The sequence below is a fragment of the Salmo salar genome, chromosome ssa16, assembly GCF_905237065.1.
Source record: "Salmo salar chromosome ssa16, Ssal_v3.1, whole genome shotgun sequence".
NCBI classification, from domain to species: Eukaryota; Metazoa; Chordata; class Actinopteri; order Salmoniformes; family Salmonidae; genus Salmo; species Salmo salar.
Window position 1 is genome coordinate 66,033,176 of NC_059457.1, and position 15,896 is coordinate 66,049,071.

General features: G+C 42.0%; 1 protein-coding gene across 3 annotated transcripts in view; it reads right to left on the reverse strand.

Moving 5' to 3' along the window:
• Positions 1-11,107: 11,107 nt before the first annotated feature.
• dhrsx (dehydrogenase/reductase (SDR family) X-linked) overlaps positions 11,108-15,896 on the reverse strand; it is a 35,221-nt gene continuing 30,432 nt past the window's right edge. For all 3 annotated transcript variants that reach the window (XM_014150061.2, XM_014150060.2, XM_014150059.2), the window contains exon 7: positions 11,108-13,623. In XM_014150061.2, coding sequence (XP_014005536.1) covers positions 13,441-13,623 — 183 coding nt within the window. In that variant the 3' untranslated portion in view covers positions 11,108-13,440. The remainder of the gene's footprint in view (positions 13,624-15,896) is intronic.

The window sequence follows — 15,896 nt, forward strand, 5'->3', positions numbered from 1 at the left end:
GAGGGAAAAAACAATTGAATCCATTTTAGAATGGCTGTAACATACCAAAATGTGGGGTCTGAATACTTTCTGAATGCACTGTATATACAGTACCAGTCAAAAATTTGGACACACCTACTCATTCAAGGGTTTTTCTTTATTGTTACTATATTCTACATTGTAGAATAGTAGTGAAGACATCAAAACTATTAAATAACACAGTAACCAAACGTGTTAAACAAATAAAAATATATTTTACATTTTGAGATTCTTCAAAGTAGCAACCCTTCGCCTTGACAGTTTTGCACATTCTTGGCATTCTCTCAACCAGCTTCATGAGGTAGTCACCTGGAATGCATTTCAATTAACAGGTGTGCCTTGCTAAAAGTTCATTTGTGGAATTTATTTTCTTCTAAATGCGTTTGAGCCAATCAGTTGTGTTGTGACAAGGTAGGGGTGGTACATTTGGTAAAAGACCAAGTCCATAGTATGGCAAGAACAGCTCAAATAACCAAAGAGAAACGACAGTCCATCATTACTTTAAGACATGAAGGTCAGTCAATCAAGACAATTTCAAGCACTTTGAAAGTTTCTTCAAGTGCATTCGTAAAAACCATCAAGCGCTATGATGAAACTGGCTCTCATGAGTACCGCTACAGGAAAGGAAGACCCACAGTCACCTCTGCTGCAGAGGATAACTTCATTAGAGTTACCAGCTTCAGAAATTGCAGCCCAAATAAATGCTTCAGAGTTCAAGTAACTGACACATCTCAACATCAACTGTACAGAGGAGACTGCGTGAATCAGGCCTTCATGGTCAAATTGCTGCAAAGAAACCACTCCTAAAGGACACCAATAAGAAGAAGAGACTTGTTTGGGTCAAAAAACATGAGCAATGGACATTAGACAGGTGGAAATCTGTCCTTTGGTCTGATGAGTCCAAATTTGCGATTTTTGTTTCCAACCGCCGTGTCTTTGTGAGACACAGAGTAGGTGAATGGATGATCTCCGCATTTATGGTTCCCACCATGAAGCATGGAGGAGGAGGTGTGATGGGGGTGCTTTGTTGGTGACACTGTCTGTGATTTATTTAGAATTCAAGGCACACTTAACCAGCATGGCTACCACAGCATTCTGCAGCGATACGCCATCCCATCTGGTTTGCACTTAGTGGGACTATCATTTGTTTTTCAACAGGACAATGACCCACACATCTCCAGGCTGTGTAAGGGCTATTTGACCAAGAAGATGAGTGATGGAGTGCTGCATCAGATGACCTGGCCTCCACAATCCCCAGACTTCAACCCAATTGAGATGGTTTGGGATGAGTTGGAAAGCAGAGTGAAGGAAAAGCAGCCAACAAGTGTTCAGCATATGTGGGAACTCCTTCAACTGTTGGAAAAACATTCCAGGTGAAGCTGGTTGAGAGAATGCCAAAATTCTGCAAAGCTGTCAAGGCAAAGGGTGGCTACTTTGAAGAATATAAAATATGAAAAATATTTGGATTTGTTTAACAGTTCTTTGGTTACTACATGATTCCATACGTGTTATTGCATAGTTTGTGTCTTCACTATTATTCTACAATGTAGAAAATAATAAAAAATAAAGGAAAACTCTTGAATAAGTAGCTGTGTCCAAACTTTTGACTGGAGCTGTATATATTTTTTAAATATTTTATTGTTGGACATAAAAGACTGTAAAAACACCAGCAAATCTGTTAGAAAGTACACCCACCCATACTGAAGAGATATACAGTATGTGATCGTATACAAATGTAAGCAAGGTTTGAAATTACTAGTTAAATATATCAGTTTGGGCTTCTTGCAGCCAATTTGCAGTTGGCAAATTATTTGTAATTATATTCTGGCCCACTGACCAGCCCGCGGCTGAATCTTGTTGACTGTCCCTGCTCTAGGGGGACACAATACACATTTATTTAGTAAAAAGACAGGTGCTGCTGATAATACTGCCATCATTGTCAAGGCAGAAGACATGTATGAGATTAGATGATACAGTTGAAATCGGAAGTTTACATACAACTTAGGTTGGAGTCATTAAAACTTGTTTTTCAACCACTCCACAAATTTCTTGTTAACAAACTATAGTTTTGGCAAGTCGGTTAGGACCAAGTAATTTTTCCAACAATTGTTTACAGACAGATTATTTCACTTATCATTTCACTGTATCACAATTCCAGTGGGTCAGAAGTTTACATACACGAAGTTGACAGCTTGGAAAATTCCAGAAAATCAGCCAAGACCTCAGAAAAAAAATTGTAGACGACCACAAGTCTGGTTCATCCTTGGGAGGATTTTCCAAACACCTGAAGGTACCACGTTCATCTGTACAAACAATAGTAAGCAAGTATAAACACCATGAGACCACGCAGCCGTCATACCGCTCAGGAAGGAGACATGTTCTGTCTCCTAGAGATCAATGTACTTTGATGCGAAAAGTGCAAATCAATCCCAGAACAACAGCAAAGGACCTTGTGAAGATGCTGGAGGAAACAAGTACAAAAGTATCTACATCCACAGTAAAATGAGTCCTATATCGACATAACCTGAAAGGCCACTCAGCAAGGAAGAAGCCACTGCTCCAAAACCGCCATAAAAAAAGCCAGACTACGGTTTGCAACTGCACATGGGGACAAAGATCGTACTTTTTGGAGAAATGTCCTCTGGTCTGATGAAACAAAAACAGAACTGTTTGGCTATAATGACCATCGTTATGTTTGGAGGAAAAAGGGGGATGCTTGCAAGCCGAAGAACACCATCCCAACCGTGAAGCACAGGGGGTGGCAGCATCATGTTGTGGGGGTGCTTTGCTGCAGGAGGGACTGGTGCACTTCACAAAATAGATGAAATCATGAGGCAGGAAAAGTATGTAGATATATTGAAGCAACATCTCAAGACATCAGTCAGGAAGTTAAAGCTTGGTCGCAAATGGGCCAAAATTCATCAAACTTATTGTGGGAAGCTTGTGGAAGACTACCCGAAACGTTTGACCCAAGTTAAACAATTTAAAGGCAATGCTATCAAATACTAATTGAGTGTATGTAAATGTGATGAAATAAATAAAAGCTGAAAAAAAATAATTCTCTCTACTATTATTCTGACATTTCACATTCTTAAAATAAAGTGGTGATCCTAACTGACCTAAAACACAGAGAATTTTTACCAGGATTAAATGTCAGGAATTGTGAAAAACTGAGTTTAAATGTATTTGGCTAAGGTGTATGTAAACTTCCAACTTCAACTGTATAACCCATGTATCTGATGCTCTCTGGCCAAAAAGAGTATGTCATGTCACACTCTTTTTGGCCAGACAGCATCAAATAAATGGGTTACATATAGTAAGACTGGGGTGCTGTTTCGCTTGCTCAGATGCTTTTTCCAGTGAGATAGTTTCAGCCACTTGCAAATTGACAGAAAGTTGGCGGGTGCACAGTTCGGATGCTGGATTTATTTGGGATGAACGTGCGAAGGTAATCTACCTTGTGATATGATTTGTTTGACAATCAGATGAAAACATCATGACTGGCTGTGCTTATGGTACATTAAAAGGTAATACTTCTTTACAGTTGTTTTAGGGGGGGCTTAGACTGGCCTCTGCCTGGGCTACCAAATTACTAAGTCCACCCCTGCCCATTCATCATAAACAGCAAAAAAAGAAACGTACCTTTTTCAGGACCCTGTCTTTCAAAGATAATTTGTAAAAATCCAAATAACTTCACAGATCTTCATTGTAAAGGGTTTAAACACTGTTTCCCATGCTTGTTCAATGAAACATAAACAATTAATGAACACGCACCTGTGAAATGGTCGTTAAGACACTAACAGCTTACATATGATAGGCAATTAAGGCCATGGTTACAAAAACTTAGGACACTTAAGAGGCCTTTCTACTGACTCTGAAAAACACCAAAAGAAAGATGCCGACAGTCTCTGCTCATCTGCATGAACGTGCCTTAGGCATGCTGCAAGGAAGCATGAGGACTGCAGATGTGGCCAGGGCAATAAATTGCAATGTCCGTACTGTGAGATACCTAAGACAGCGCTGCAGGGAGACAGGACGGACAGCTTATCGTCCTCGCAGTGGCAGACCAAGTGAAACAACACCTGCACAGGATCAGTACATCCGAACATCACACCTGCAGGACAGGTACAGGATGGCAACAACAACTGCCCGAGTTACACCAGGGAACGCACAATCCCTCCGTCAGTGCTCAGACTGTCCGCAATAGGCTGAGAGAGGCTGGACTGAGGGCTTGTAGGCCTGTTGTAAGGCAGGTCCTCACCAGACATCACTGACAACAATGTCACCTATGGGCACAAACCCACTGTTGCTGGACCAGACAGGACTGGCAAAAAGTGCTCTTCACTGACGAATCGCGGTTTTGTCTCACCAGGGGTGATGGTCGGATTCGTGTTTATCGTCGAAGGAATGAGCGTTACACCGAGGCCTGTACTCTGGAGCGGGATCGATTTGGAGGTAGAGGGTCTGTCATGGTCTGGGGAGGTGTCACAGCATCATCGGACTGAGCTTGTTGTCATTGCAGGCAATCTCAACGCTGTGCATTAAAGGGAAGACATCCTCCTCCCTCATGTGGTATCCTATCTGCAGGGTCATCCTGACATGACCCTCCAGTATGACGATGCCACCAGCCATACTGCTCGTTCTGTGCATGAATCCCTGCAAGACAGGAATGTCAGTGTTCTGCCATGGCCAGCGAAGAGCCCGGTTCTCAATCCCATTGAGCACGTCTGGGACCTGTTGGATCGGAGGGTGAGGGCTAGGGCCATTCCCCCCAGAAATATCTGGGAACTTGCAGGTGCCTTGGTGGAAGAGTGGGGTAACATCTCACAGCAAGAACTGGCAAATCTGGTGCAGTCTATGAGGAGATGCAGTACTTAATGCAGCTGGTGGCCACACCAGATACTGACTGTTACTTTTGATTTTGACCCCCCTTTGTTCAGGGACACATTATTCCATTTCTGTTAGTCACATGTCTGTGGAACTTGTTCAGTTTATGTCTCAGTTGTTGAATCTTGTTATGTTCATACAAATATTTACACGTTAAGTTTGCTGAAAATAAACGCAGTTGACAGTGAGAGGACATTTCTTTTTATGCTGAGTTTAGTATCAGTAAATGTCTAACCTAGGCTCTGTGTATGTCCATTCTGCTCAAACCACGAGACCAATTCTGTGTTCAGGCTTGCCCATGTTCATGAATTATTCTGTATCATCAGAGGCATCATTCGTTGGCACATACTTCTGTACATCTACCATGACCTTCCCTTAACCTTAGTCGTGAACATAATGAACATATTGGATTATCTGTGAAATGTTCTCTTACACTGATTTTGGCAGAAACCAGAGCTATGAGAAGGACTGATGCTTCTTTCCTCCAGGCTTGAGAAGGTTCTGAGGCTGACTTACCACATGAATCCCGCAATGTGCCTTTACTGCATGTTCACGAAGAGACAGTGCTGTGGCTGTCACAGATTATGTGTACATCTATTCCCTGTATAACGAGAAATCCAATTTTACCGTCTGGCCATGCCGTATTGAAATATCTGCCGAGACACAATCCATTTCCTCTGAAAGGCATCACAAGGGAGAGTGGTGTGTGTGTGGTGGAGGGGATTTCCAAGAACAGTCTTTCTGCCACAGAATAGACTAGACCCATTATTTACATGAGCAGATTCATTCCTTGTTGCATTACACATCTAATTAACTTTAAATAGGCCCTCAGATGGATAATGGATTAGATTATATATTACACAGACTAAGTATGCTAAATTGAATCATGAGCTGACATAGTTAAGTAAATCTCCAGTGGTTCAAGAGAACATTGCATAAATGGGAAAGGATGTGAATGGCTGTGTCTGGATTGTTTAAATAAGGTAGTGTGTGTGTAAGTAATTGCAATAGGAAACAATGTATTGTTGATGTAATTAGTGAGACAAGAATGATGTTTGTGTGAGTGTGCTTGTACAAATATGACAGAGTCTTCTGTTTGAACATACACACACACATATATATATATACACACAGTTTAAGTCGGAAGTTTACATACACTTAGGTTGGAGTCATTAAAACTCTTTTTTCAACCACTCCACACATTTCTTGTTAACAAACTACAGTTTTGGCAAGTCGGTTAGGACATCTACTTTGTGCATGACACAAGTAATTTTTCCAACAATTATTTACAGACAGATTATTTCACTCATAATTCACTGTATTACAATTCCAGTGGGTCAAAAGTTACACTAAGTTCACTGTGCCTTTAAACAGCTTGGAAAATTCCAGAAAATGATGTCATGGCTTTAGAAGCTTCTGATACACCTCAATTGGAGGTGTACCTGTGCATGTATTTCAAGGCCTACCTTTAAACTCAGTGCCTCTTTGCTGACATCATGGGAAAATCAAAAGAAATCAGCCAAGACCTCAGAAAATAAATTGTAAACCTCCACAATCTGGTTCATCATTGGGATCAATTCCCAAATGCCTGAAGGTACCACGTTCATCTGTACAAACAATAGTACGCAAGTACAGTGGTGGGGAAAAGTATTTGATCCCCTGCTGATTTTGTACATTTGCCCACTGATAAAGAAAGGATCAGTCTATAATTTTAATGGTAGGTTTATTTGAACAGTGAGAGAAAGAATAACAACAAAAAAATCCAGAAAAAAGCATGTCTAAAATGTTATAAATTGATTTGCATTTTAATGAGGGAAATAAGTATTTGACCCCCTCTCAATCAGAAAGATTTCTGGCTCCCAGGTGTCTTTTATACAGGTAATGAGCTGAGATTAGGAGCACACTGTTAAAGGGAGTGCTCCTAACCACAGCTTATTAACTGTAAAACAGACATCTGTCCACAGAAGCAATCAATCAATCAGATTCCAAACTCTCCACTATGGCCAAGACCAAAGAGCTCTCCAAGGATGTCAGGGACAAGATTGTAGACCTACACAAGGCTGGAATGGGCTACAAGACCATTGCCAAGCAGCTTGGTGAGGTGACAACATTTGTTGCGATTATTCGCAAATGGAAGAAACACAAAAGAACTGTCAATATCCCTTGGCCTGGGGCTCCATGCAAGATCTCACCTCGTGGGGTTGCAATGATCATGAGAACGGTGAGGAATCAGCCCAGAACTACACGGGAGGATCTTGTCAATGATCTCAAGGCAGCTGGGACCATAGTCACCAAGAAAACAATTGGTAACACACTACGCCGTGAAGGACTGAAATCCTGCAGCGCCCGCAAGGTCCCCCTGCTCAAGAATACATATACATGCCCGTCTGAAGTTTGCCAATGAACATCTGAATGATTCAGAGGACAACTGGTGAAAGTGTTGTGGTCAGATGAGACCAAAATGGAGCTCTTTGGCATCAACTCAACTCGCCGTGTTTGGAGGAGGAGGAATGCTGCCTATGACCCCAAGAACACCATCTCCACCGTCAAACATGGAGGTGGAAACATTATGCTTTGGGGGTGTTTTTCTGCTCAGGGGACAGGACAACTTCACTGCATCAAAGGGATGATGGACGGGGCCATGTACCTTCAAATCCTGGGTGAGATCATCCTTCCCTCAGCCAGGCTCATTGAAAATGTGTCGTGGATGGGTATTCCAGCATGACAATGACCCAAAACACACGGCCAAGGCAACAAAGGAGTGGCTCAAGAAGAAGTACATTAAGGTCCTGGAGTGGCCTAGCCAGTCTCCAGACCTTAATCCCATAGAAAATCTGTGTATATTCTGTTCCTATGACTCTAGGCTGTCTCCAACACAAGAATGTACTCAGTTGCCCTTTAAAAAAGGGGATTAATCGTAATATAGATAAATTAAAAGTTCAGTCATCAATCGAATGTACCCGTGACTCACTCTACGGGCCGGAATCAATCTTTATAGCGGAAGTATTGCGGAAGATCCGCATTAATATGTAAAGGTAATTTCCGATGCAGTGTTTACCGTGCAGCATTTACTGTGAATGCAGTCTCCGCAAACGCGGGAACATTGCCTTTAAATTTCAATCGAGCGATACTGATTGAATCCAGCCGTAAAACAAGATAGGGTACTGCCAGCGACGCAGCTAGCAGATGGTGCATTCTCTTTTTAAATGATGGTTATTTGATTTGGGGTTTTTCCATGACAGAAAATACTAATATAAATCATTGAAGCCTTTAGCACAAGCTCGTTTGAATAATCAGAACAGTAAGGTAGCTTCAAAACCCACAGGGATCTTTCTCCCAACTCTGCTTCACGTTCTGCTTGGATTTTAATCTCACTCTTGAACAAATATGAGGAATGAATCAATAAAAAGCCTGAATGAATAGCACAGGGTTTAATCAGCCCTATGCTCTCACTGGGACTCAAATACAGCCTTGCTCTTGCTGTTTTGTAATTAAAAACATTAATCGGAGCAAATCGCCAACATGGCAACATCCACAACAGCCATATTAATAATCATTAAACCAACAGCCACACAATACATCAGTACCCCTTTCCTGCAGTCAAGTGACCTAGTGGCCTCATGGGTGAAATGTTATTTATTTTTTTTAAACGCCCAAAATCCAGTGTTTCTATGTCAAATGGTTTTGTTATATTTCAGTCTTCTGTGATGTATATAAAGTGTAATATTGGGATGCAAACTCAAAATTAAATACCTTTTAACTCTATATCTGACATGATAAAGGTGTCTTCTTTGTTTAACTCCATAACCATGTGTGTGAGGTTTATACTTCTGTTTCAAAGTAGACTGGTTAAAGACTACCAAGAAACACTCTGGGTGACCCTGATTTAGCCCACTGCAGTGAAAGGTTAACAGGTTGAGCAATTCATGATAGTCACCATACTCTTTGCAGGTATGTACTGTATAACTTAAACCTTAACCCAACCCTAAACTTATCCCTTACCTTAATCTAGCCACATGATGGACAATGCATCACCTTTTTTCCCTGGACTTTCCTTGAGCAAGAAACCTCACGGTAGAAGCACAGGGAAATGGAATCCCTCTCCTAACTTAACCCTAAGTCTAGCTTCCTGTCCACTTCCCGGTTCAACCCTAACCCTAGCTTCATGTCCACATCTCGGTTCAACCCTAACCCTAGCTCAATGTCCACATCTCAGTTCAGCCCTAACCCTAGCTCAATGTCCACATCTCGGTTCAACCCTAACCCTAGCTCAATGTCCACATCTCAGTTCAGCCCTAACCCTAGCTCAATGTCCACATCTCAGTTCAGCCCTAACCCTAGCTCAATGTCCACAGCTCAGTTCAACCCTAACCCTAGCTTCATGTCCACAGCTCAGTTCAACCCTAACCCTAGCTTCATGTCCACATCTCAGTTCAGCCCTAACCCTAGCTCAATGTCCACGTCTCGGTTCAACCCTAACCCTAGCTTCATGTCCACATCTCAGTTCAGCCCTAACCCTAGCTTCATGTCCACATCTCAGTTCAGCCCTAACCCTAGCTCAATGTCCACGTCTCGGTTCAACCCTAACCCTAGCTTCATGTCCACGTCTCGGTTCAACCCTAACCCTAGCTTCATGTCCACATCTCAGTTCAACCCTAACCCTCAACCTTAACTCTAGCCCTACACCAAAAGTGAAATAAGAACATTTCAACCACACAGTATGAATGAAGCTGACAGAGCCAGATATGCTTCCCTGTGGCTCTGGCTACATTGCTAATGCTAACTAGCCCCCAGTGCCTAAGCCCTGTCACTTACCCCCTTTTTAAAATGTTAAGCTCTTCTACAGTACAGTTCACAGAGGCAAGTTAACTCTGTGACTGCTAAATAGTTAACTAGGGGACACTCTTTAGGGCCAAACGATTGGTCTCTGTGAATTAGTTTCATATGGATTTTATCGTTATTCAGATACATGCCACATATGTGTATAATCCCTGCGGGACTTGAACCCACAACCTTTTGCGCTGCTAACGCCACACTAACTGAGCCACACGGGACCACATGGAGCTATTACCTAGCTGAGGTGCCCCAGGACCCGGTTTTATCTACGCTGACTAACAGGTCTGCTGGAACGACCGCAAGGAACAAGAGGATGTCCTGTACATATATATAACTAGAGATGGCTGACTTCCCCCAAATCACTGCAGTCAAGGAAATGCTATTCAGCACTCACTATATATCACACATAAACACAACTGAACACAGGGTTAGTGATCTTGAGGCTCTTAATCTTTAGCTATCCGTTTGAGACTGTAATAAATTGCATTGACGCAAAATAAAAGCGCTAGGAAAAGACGCAACCTGATGCAGAGCTAAGGGTGGAAGCGTTGTCTCCGTAACACACGCATGGGATCACAATGACTTTCTTTTTGCTCAGACCTGATGCAATTCTTTCTTAAAAAAACAAAACAAAAAAAGAGGAAGAAAAACATGACGATAATTGACTCTTCATCCTCTGGCCATTGAGACATGGGCTGTGCTGCTGAGGCCGGCCCAGTATAGTTTATAGATTCACACTGATATAAGACTCTCCTCTCTCAGCATGGATTTATAGAAGAGCCTTACGCAATCTCAGGAATAATATGGAAACAGAGACATGGTAAAAATCCTTGTGTAACTCGTGAATAAAACATTCCCCAATGTGTGTGTGTGTGGCCTACTCTACTCATGGTGCCTGAAGAGCACAGTGTTCTAAGCCGTCCACTTTGACACACATTAGGTATGACGCGCTAGCCTGAAGAAGGACAGATTGGTTTGTCAGATGCTTCGAAAAGACTGAGGCCCTCCTTGCAAGCTGTAGGGGTATTACTTCCACACAGTAACATAATAAATGTCATGGCCTGTCCACGACTGTGTGTGTGTGTGTGTGTGGGTGTGTGCGCGTGCCCGTGGTTATGAGAGTAACTGGATCCTTCTTACTTACCTAAACGTCTACACACAGAATGAATGTCCTTGAATGAATCATCTCCCATCATTCTGACAGTGCCTGTGTTTGACGTGAACCAGACATCCCCCCCCCCCCACACACACACACACACACACTATTGTCAATATGTTGAAATTGATAATACAATTTTGTCAACCATTACGCATTACTGTACACAGTAGATTTAAGATAATAGGCAAAACAAAGCTGGGATAGCAATTCATTTACAATAGATTTTTATTTAGATTTCTGTCCAATGTGGACATCCTTCTATATGCTATGAGTGAGGACAACACAGTCACATCTAAGAATCACTCATTGACTAGAAACTCAAATTAATAACTACTTCATTAATTAGTACAGTACAACTAAAGAAAACTTGGAAAACAAGACATTGTTCACAGTGATTGTGGTAATACAATGAATAACCTAATTACTTCAGATTAAAATGTCCTACTGAAATGTTTACATCATGATGTATTATATTTAATGATGTTTATGGTGTTTATTGTTATCTCTTTTTAATTTTTTTTTTTTAGGTATTTTCTTAACTACATTGTTGATTAAGGGCTTGTAAGTAAGCATTTCACTGTATTCGGCACATGTGACAAATAACATTTGATGTCTCTTATGTCTGCCTTTATCCAGCATTAGATTCATAACACATTTTGTATTATAACAAAAGCAGATGAAAGCTTGGAGAAGAGTCCTCTTCTCTTCAACCTTCCTCATTAGTATTCTAAGGAGCATTTGAGTATTGGCACTGTTGTTATTGAATAACTGTTGTCTGGGGCATGTACAGAACTGAACCTTACACTGCTTAGGCATGCATACACATACAGTACTTGAACACAAAACACTTAAGACAAAACACTGACGATATCCTGTATGAGAACTTCGACACGCATACTTAAAATGGATTGGAGACACCTAGAAGAAGCATAGTTAGATAATGAAGAAGTGCATTAAAAAGATGTCACAGCAAGTGTTTGTAATTCAAGTGGCCATCGAACCCAAGCACAAATTTCAGGTAGCACCCAAGCTAGAACTCTCCACACTAGAAACCTCTTATCACAAGAACCACTTAGTCATTTAAAGATTCTGAATCTTCTAGTCAGATGAAAATGGCGAAAACATGTCTGAAAATATGATCCCCCAACCATTAACATGTTAACTACCGTTTCAGGACATTTAAAGATGAGCATCATTTTGTTATCACAGTATGGCACAGAGACATCAAAAATCACGACAACATTTCACATCAGTCACAGTGAAGTGGCGATAGCAGGGCAGAACATCCCCTCTGGGCACAGTAAGTCAAACAAGGCAAAGGCATCTACTGTACTATTAGGAAGCTTGCTGTCAGTTTTTGTCCTTGATTACAACAACAAGGATTGGACACACGCATTAAACGAGGCAAGTGCAAATTAAGCGGGAATAAGGCTAACCAAGTTCGAGTCTCATGGTTGTCATTGTTAGCCCTTCACCAAAGCATATTTGACATGATATTTTTGATCACAGCTATGAGGCGGTACATCTACAGCTATATGGTCCAGTCCTTGATGGGAGTCAGGGGTGGACTAGGACCAGAAATTGCCTCTGGCATTATTCTAACGCAACGGCCAATTTTTTTTCCTTGAGGCCCCCATTATTAGCCAGATAAGAAAAAAAATTGTTACACAGGCCCACTAGGCTAAAAATGGACCAGCCCATCTGGCATTTACCCGAAATTCTAGATGGCCAGTCCGCCCCTGATGGGAGTCCAAGTAGAAGAAAGAAGAATGGACAGGGTCCAATTTTAGACAGAAAAAAATATGGCGCTGTTTCGAAGCGATATTACTAGCTCCGAGGCACTACTAGCTCCGATGTTGTTCCTTGTGTCCTTCAATGTTTTGTTATCTGCGATTCCAGAAGAGGGAGCTACAGTACCAAAGCTTCATAAATTTGGCAGCAGAACTTGTATTGCAATATAAAAAACATCAATTCCATCACTCAATGTGCAGTTCAGCATGTGTTTAATAGTGCTTGTCGCATGGTAGAATGGATGTCTTCAGAACTGTCTTTGCGGAGGAGAAGATATGTTAGAAGATATGACATGCTGAAGAGTCGATTCCATTGCTGATGTGTTATGCAGTACTATGAGGAGAGAGGTCAAGAGAGGACAGTTACAGTAGAGGCAACAACCAAAGTTTGTGCTGTAGCTAGATGTTGCTAAGTAATCAGGAAGCCTAAGTCCACAGGCTGTCGCTGTATACAGTGCTGGCTGGGGCTGACTTGGGCTGTATCCCGATACTACTAAAGCACGCACTTGTGCTCTCCTCCCCATGAATTTAAAAGCATTGGATTGGTGTCAGCCTAGGCTAGAGGGAGTTGCTACCATATTTCCTATACCAGTGCTTTTAGATCCATGAAGGGAACGGAACAAGTGCACACTTAGGGCCGAAGGGAAGGGTTGAGAATTGGGACGAAGCTTGGTTGTTGTTGACGCTGGAGGGAGGTGTCATGCCGTTGATCTTGGCATATTTCTAAGATCATGGTTCCTGGTTCCTCCTCTAGGCCTCCTGAAGACCAACCAGCGCACAGCTCTGTTTCCACAGCTCAGCCCTCACGTTGTGATCGTAAGTAATGTCAGCGGATTTAGCCCTCTCCCCGTTATAGAAGTAGCAGCCTCCGACCCCCTCCAGCTGAGACGCAGTGGCAGCCAGGATAGCTGTAGACGCTCCCTCGGCTGGGGTCTGGAGATGACACAGAAATAACACTTTAAAAAAGAATGGCAGGGACAGGCATGTTCTTCAGAAACATAGTGGTCCTCTGTTCTATTTTCAAAATTGTAAACTGAAAGCCCAGTTCTGTCAATCATTCAAAACGGCAACATTAATGCTTTCATAAACAGGATGCAAATACATTTCACAACTGACTTGCTAAGCAGGTTCAGTTAGTTACACCTTGTCCCCAGGCGCAATTGCTAGAGAGGCGGCTGAGCGGACGAGATTAGAATTAGGCTATTTAGATACACGGCAAACAGTTGTTACAGCAATCTAAGGCGTCTGTGAGCTCTCAGGTGAACTAACACGTCTGTCTGGCAGCAACAGCCTGTGGTGAGTGATGTGCAGCAGGCCGGGCAGCAGCAGGCAGGTTAAGTGAAAGAGGTTAGAGAGGAGGATGCAGAGCCAGAATGATCTATTGCAGGCCATGCCTACTGCTCTGGAAAGCCTAGAGCTTATATAAGGCGCATATGGCGGCTCCTAAATGGGCCCACTGCACTGGAGGTGAAACAAATGCCAACACAGAGCATTTAAACACTACACTCGCTGCTCGTGGGAATCTGAATTCACGTCCCTCGTTTAAACACACAAACACAATCAACAACACAGAGTGTGAATGTCTTTGCTGATGGGAACTTCAAAGAGTTCAGAAGAATTTTCTCCCCACAATATATTTGGTCTAGAGGTAAGGTTTTAGTAATCCCAATTGTTGTATGGCCAAAAACAGAGTCAATGTGATTAACATCGAGGATGTTCCTTGAATGGAAAATGTGAATGAAGACACTGGCAGACAGGCCGGCTTGATTTTCGAAACAGCAGATGTGAAATAACTCCTAATGAAATCCGTTGACAGATGGGCCACAAGACAAGACCACCAGTCCAGAAATGTGTATACACACGTCTTAGAGAGCACACATAGATGTCTCACTTATAAAATAAAACACTCGCAGAGAAAGGAAAAGTGACAAACATTGAACAAAACAATATTTCATGCACGTTCATATTTCTTAGAGTGATCACTTGTGATATGGACATAGGATTGAGCAACCATCTGTGGCCAGTGGGCATCACATAGCTGCCCTCCATATTGCAGTCAGTTGGCAATACAAATGCTGCAATACAAAAGGCTGCAATACTTGGCAATCCAAACCTCAGTGGATATGAGACAAATTTCCAAACACACAAAACCCGAACGATCAGACTGATAATGATTCGGCACTAGACCCCAGTTCCAAGATAAAAGCCTCCAAAAAGGAAATTATGACTGAGATAAATATCAACATCAACTGTCATTATCTTTGTGGAATATGAGTATTGAGGAAATGAAATTCAGATGTTTGTCAGGCTATCTTTATATTGTCACCCTTGAAATACTTTTTGAACACTTAAAGCCCAACTAGGTAAGGCTTCATTTCCCAGCACATTTCTCTGTGTTAAAGAGGACACAGTCATCTTAAACTATTCAGGAAAACAAGCAAATTGGCTACACTGTCCCTAATCTGTGACCATGTAATGTGACATTTTAGATGCAGATTCAAGGTTGATTTAAATAATTAAGAAATAAAAAATAATACTATTACTGCCACATGCATTTTGCTTGCAGCTAAATTGTTGATTGCCCTAAAATTATAAGCAGGTTGAAGTTTATTGGAACGAGTCTTGTCTTTAAGACAGAATTGAGCGATCTCTGCTAGATGGGCCAGTTGCAAAGTCAAAATGGTTTATTTTTGTTCTTAATTTAAGGTTAGGGTTAGGCATTAGGTTTAGCAGTGTGGTTATGGTTAGGTTTTAAATGATTTGATGATTTTGTTCCAACTAGTGACCACTCTGCAGAGCTGCCTCCAGAACAAGATTCATGACGAGGAATGCTAACCTGCTAATTATAATGGGAATTATTATGTGCCGCTTGCACAGGTGTCTCACAAATTGTGACGTCGTTTTCAGAAATACACACACCAGTGGAGGCTGGTGAGAGGAGGACGGCTCATAGTAATGGCTGGAACAGAGCGAATGGAATGGCATCAAACACCTGGTAACCGTGTTTGATGTATTTGATACCGTTCCACCTATTCCGCTACAGTCATTACCGCGAGCCCGTCCTCCGCAATTACGGTGCCACCAACCTCCTGTGCCTCTCACACGTGGTTATGAATAAATTGACCACCCCATTTAACACACACTTTGATGTGACTGTAATTGACATGCTTTTATTATCTCAGAACCCCAAGATTGCAATTCTAATC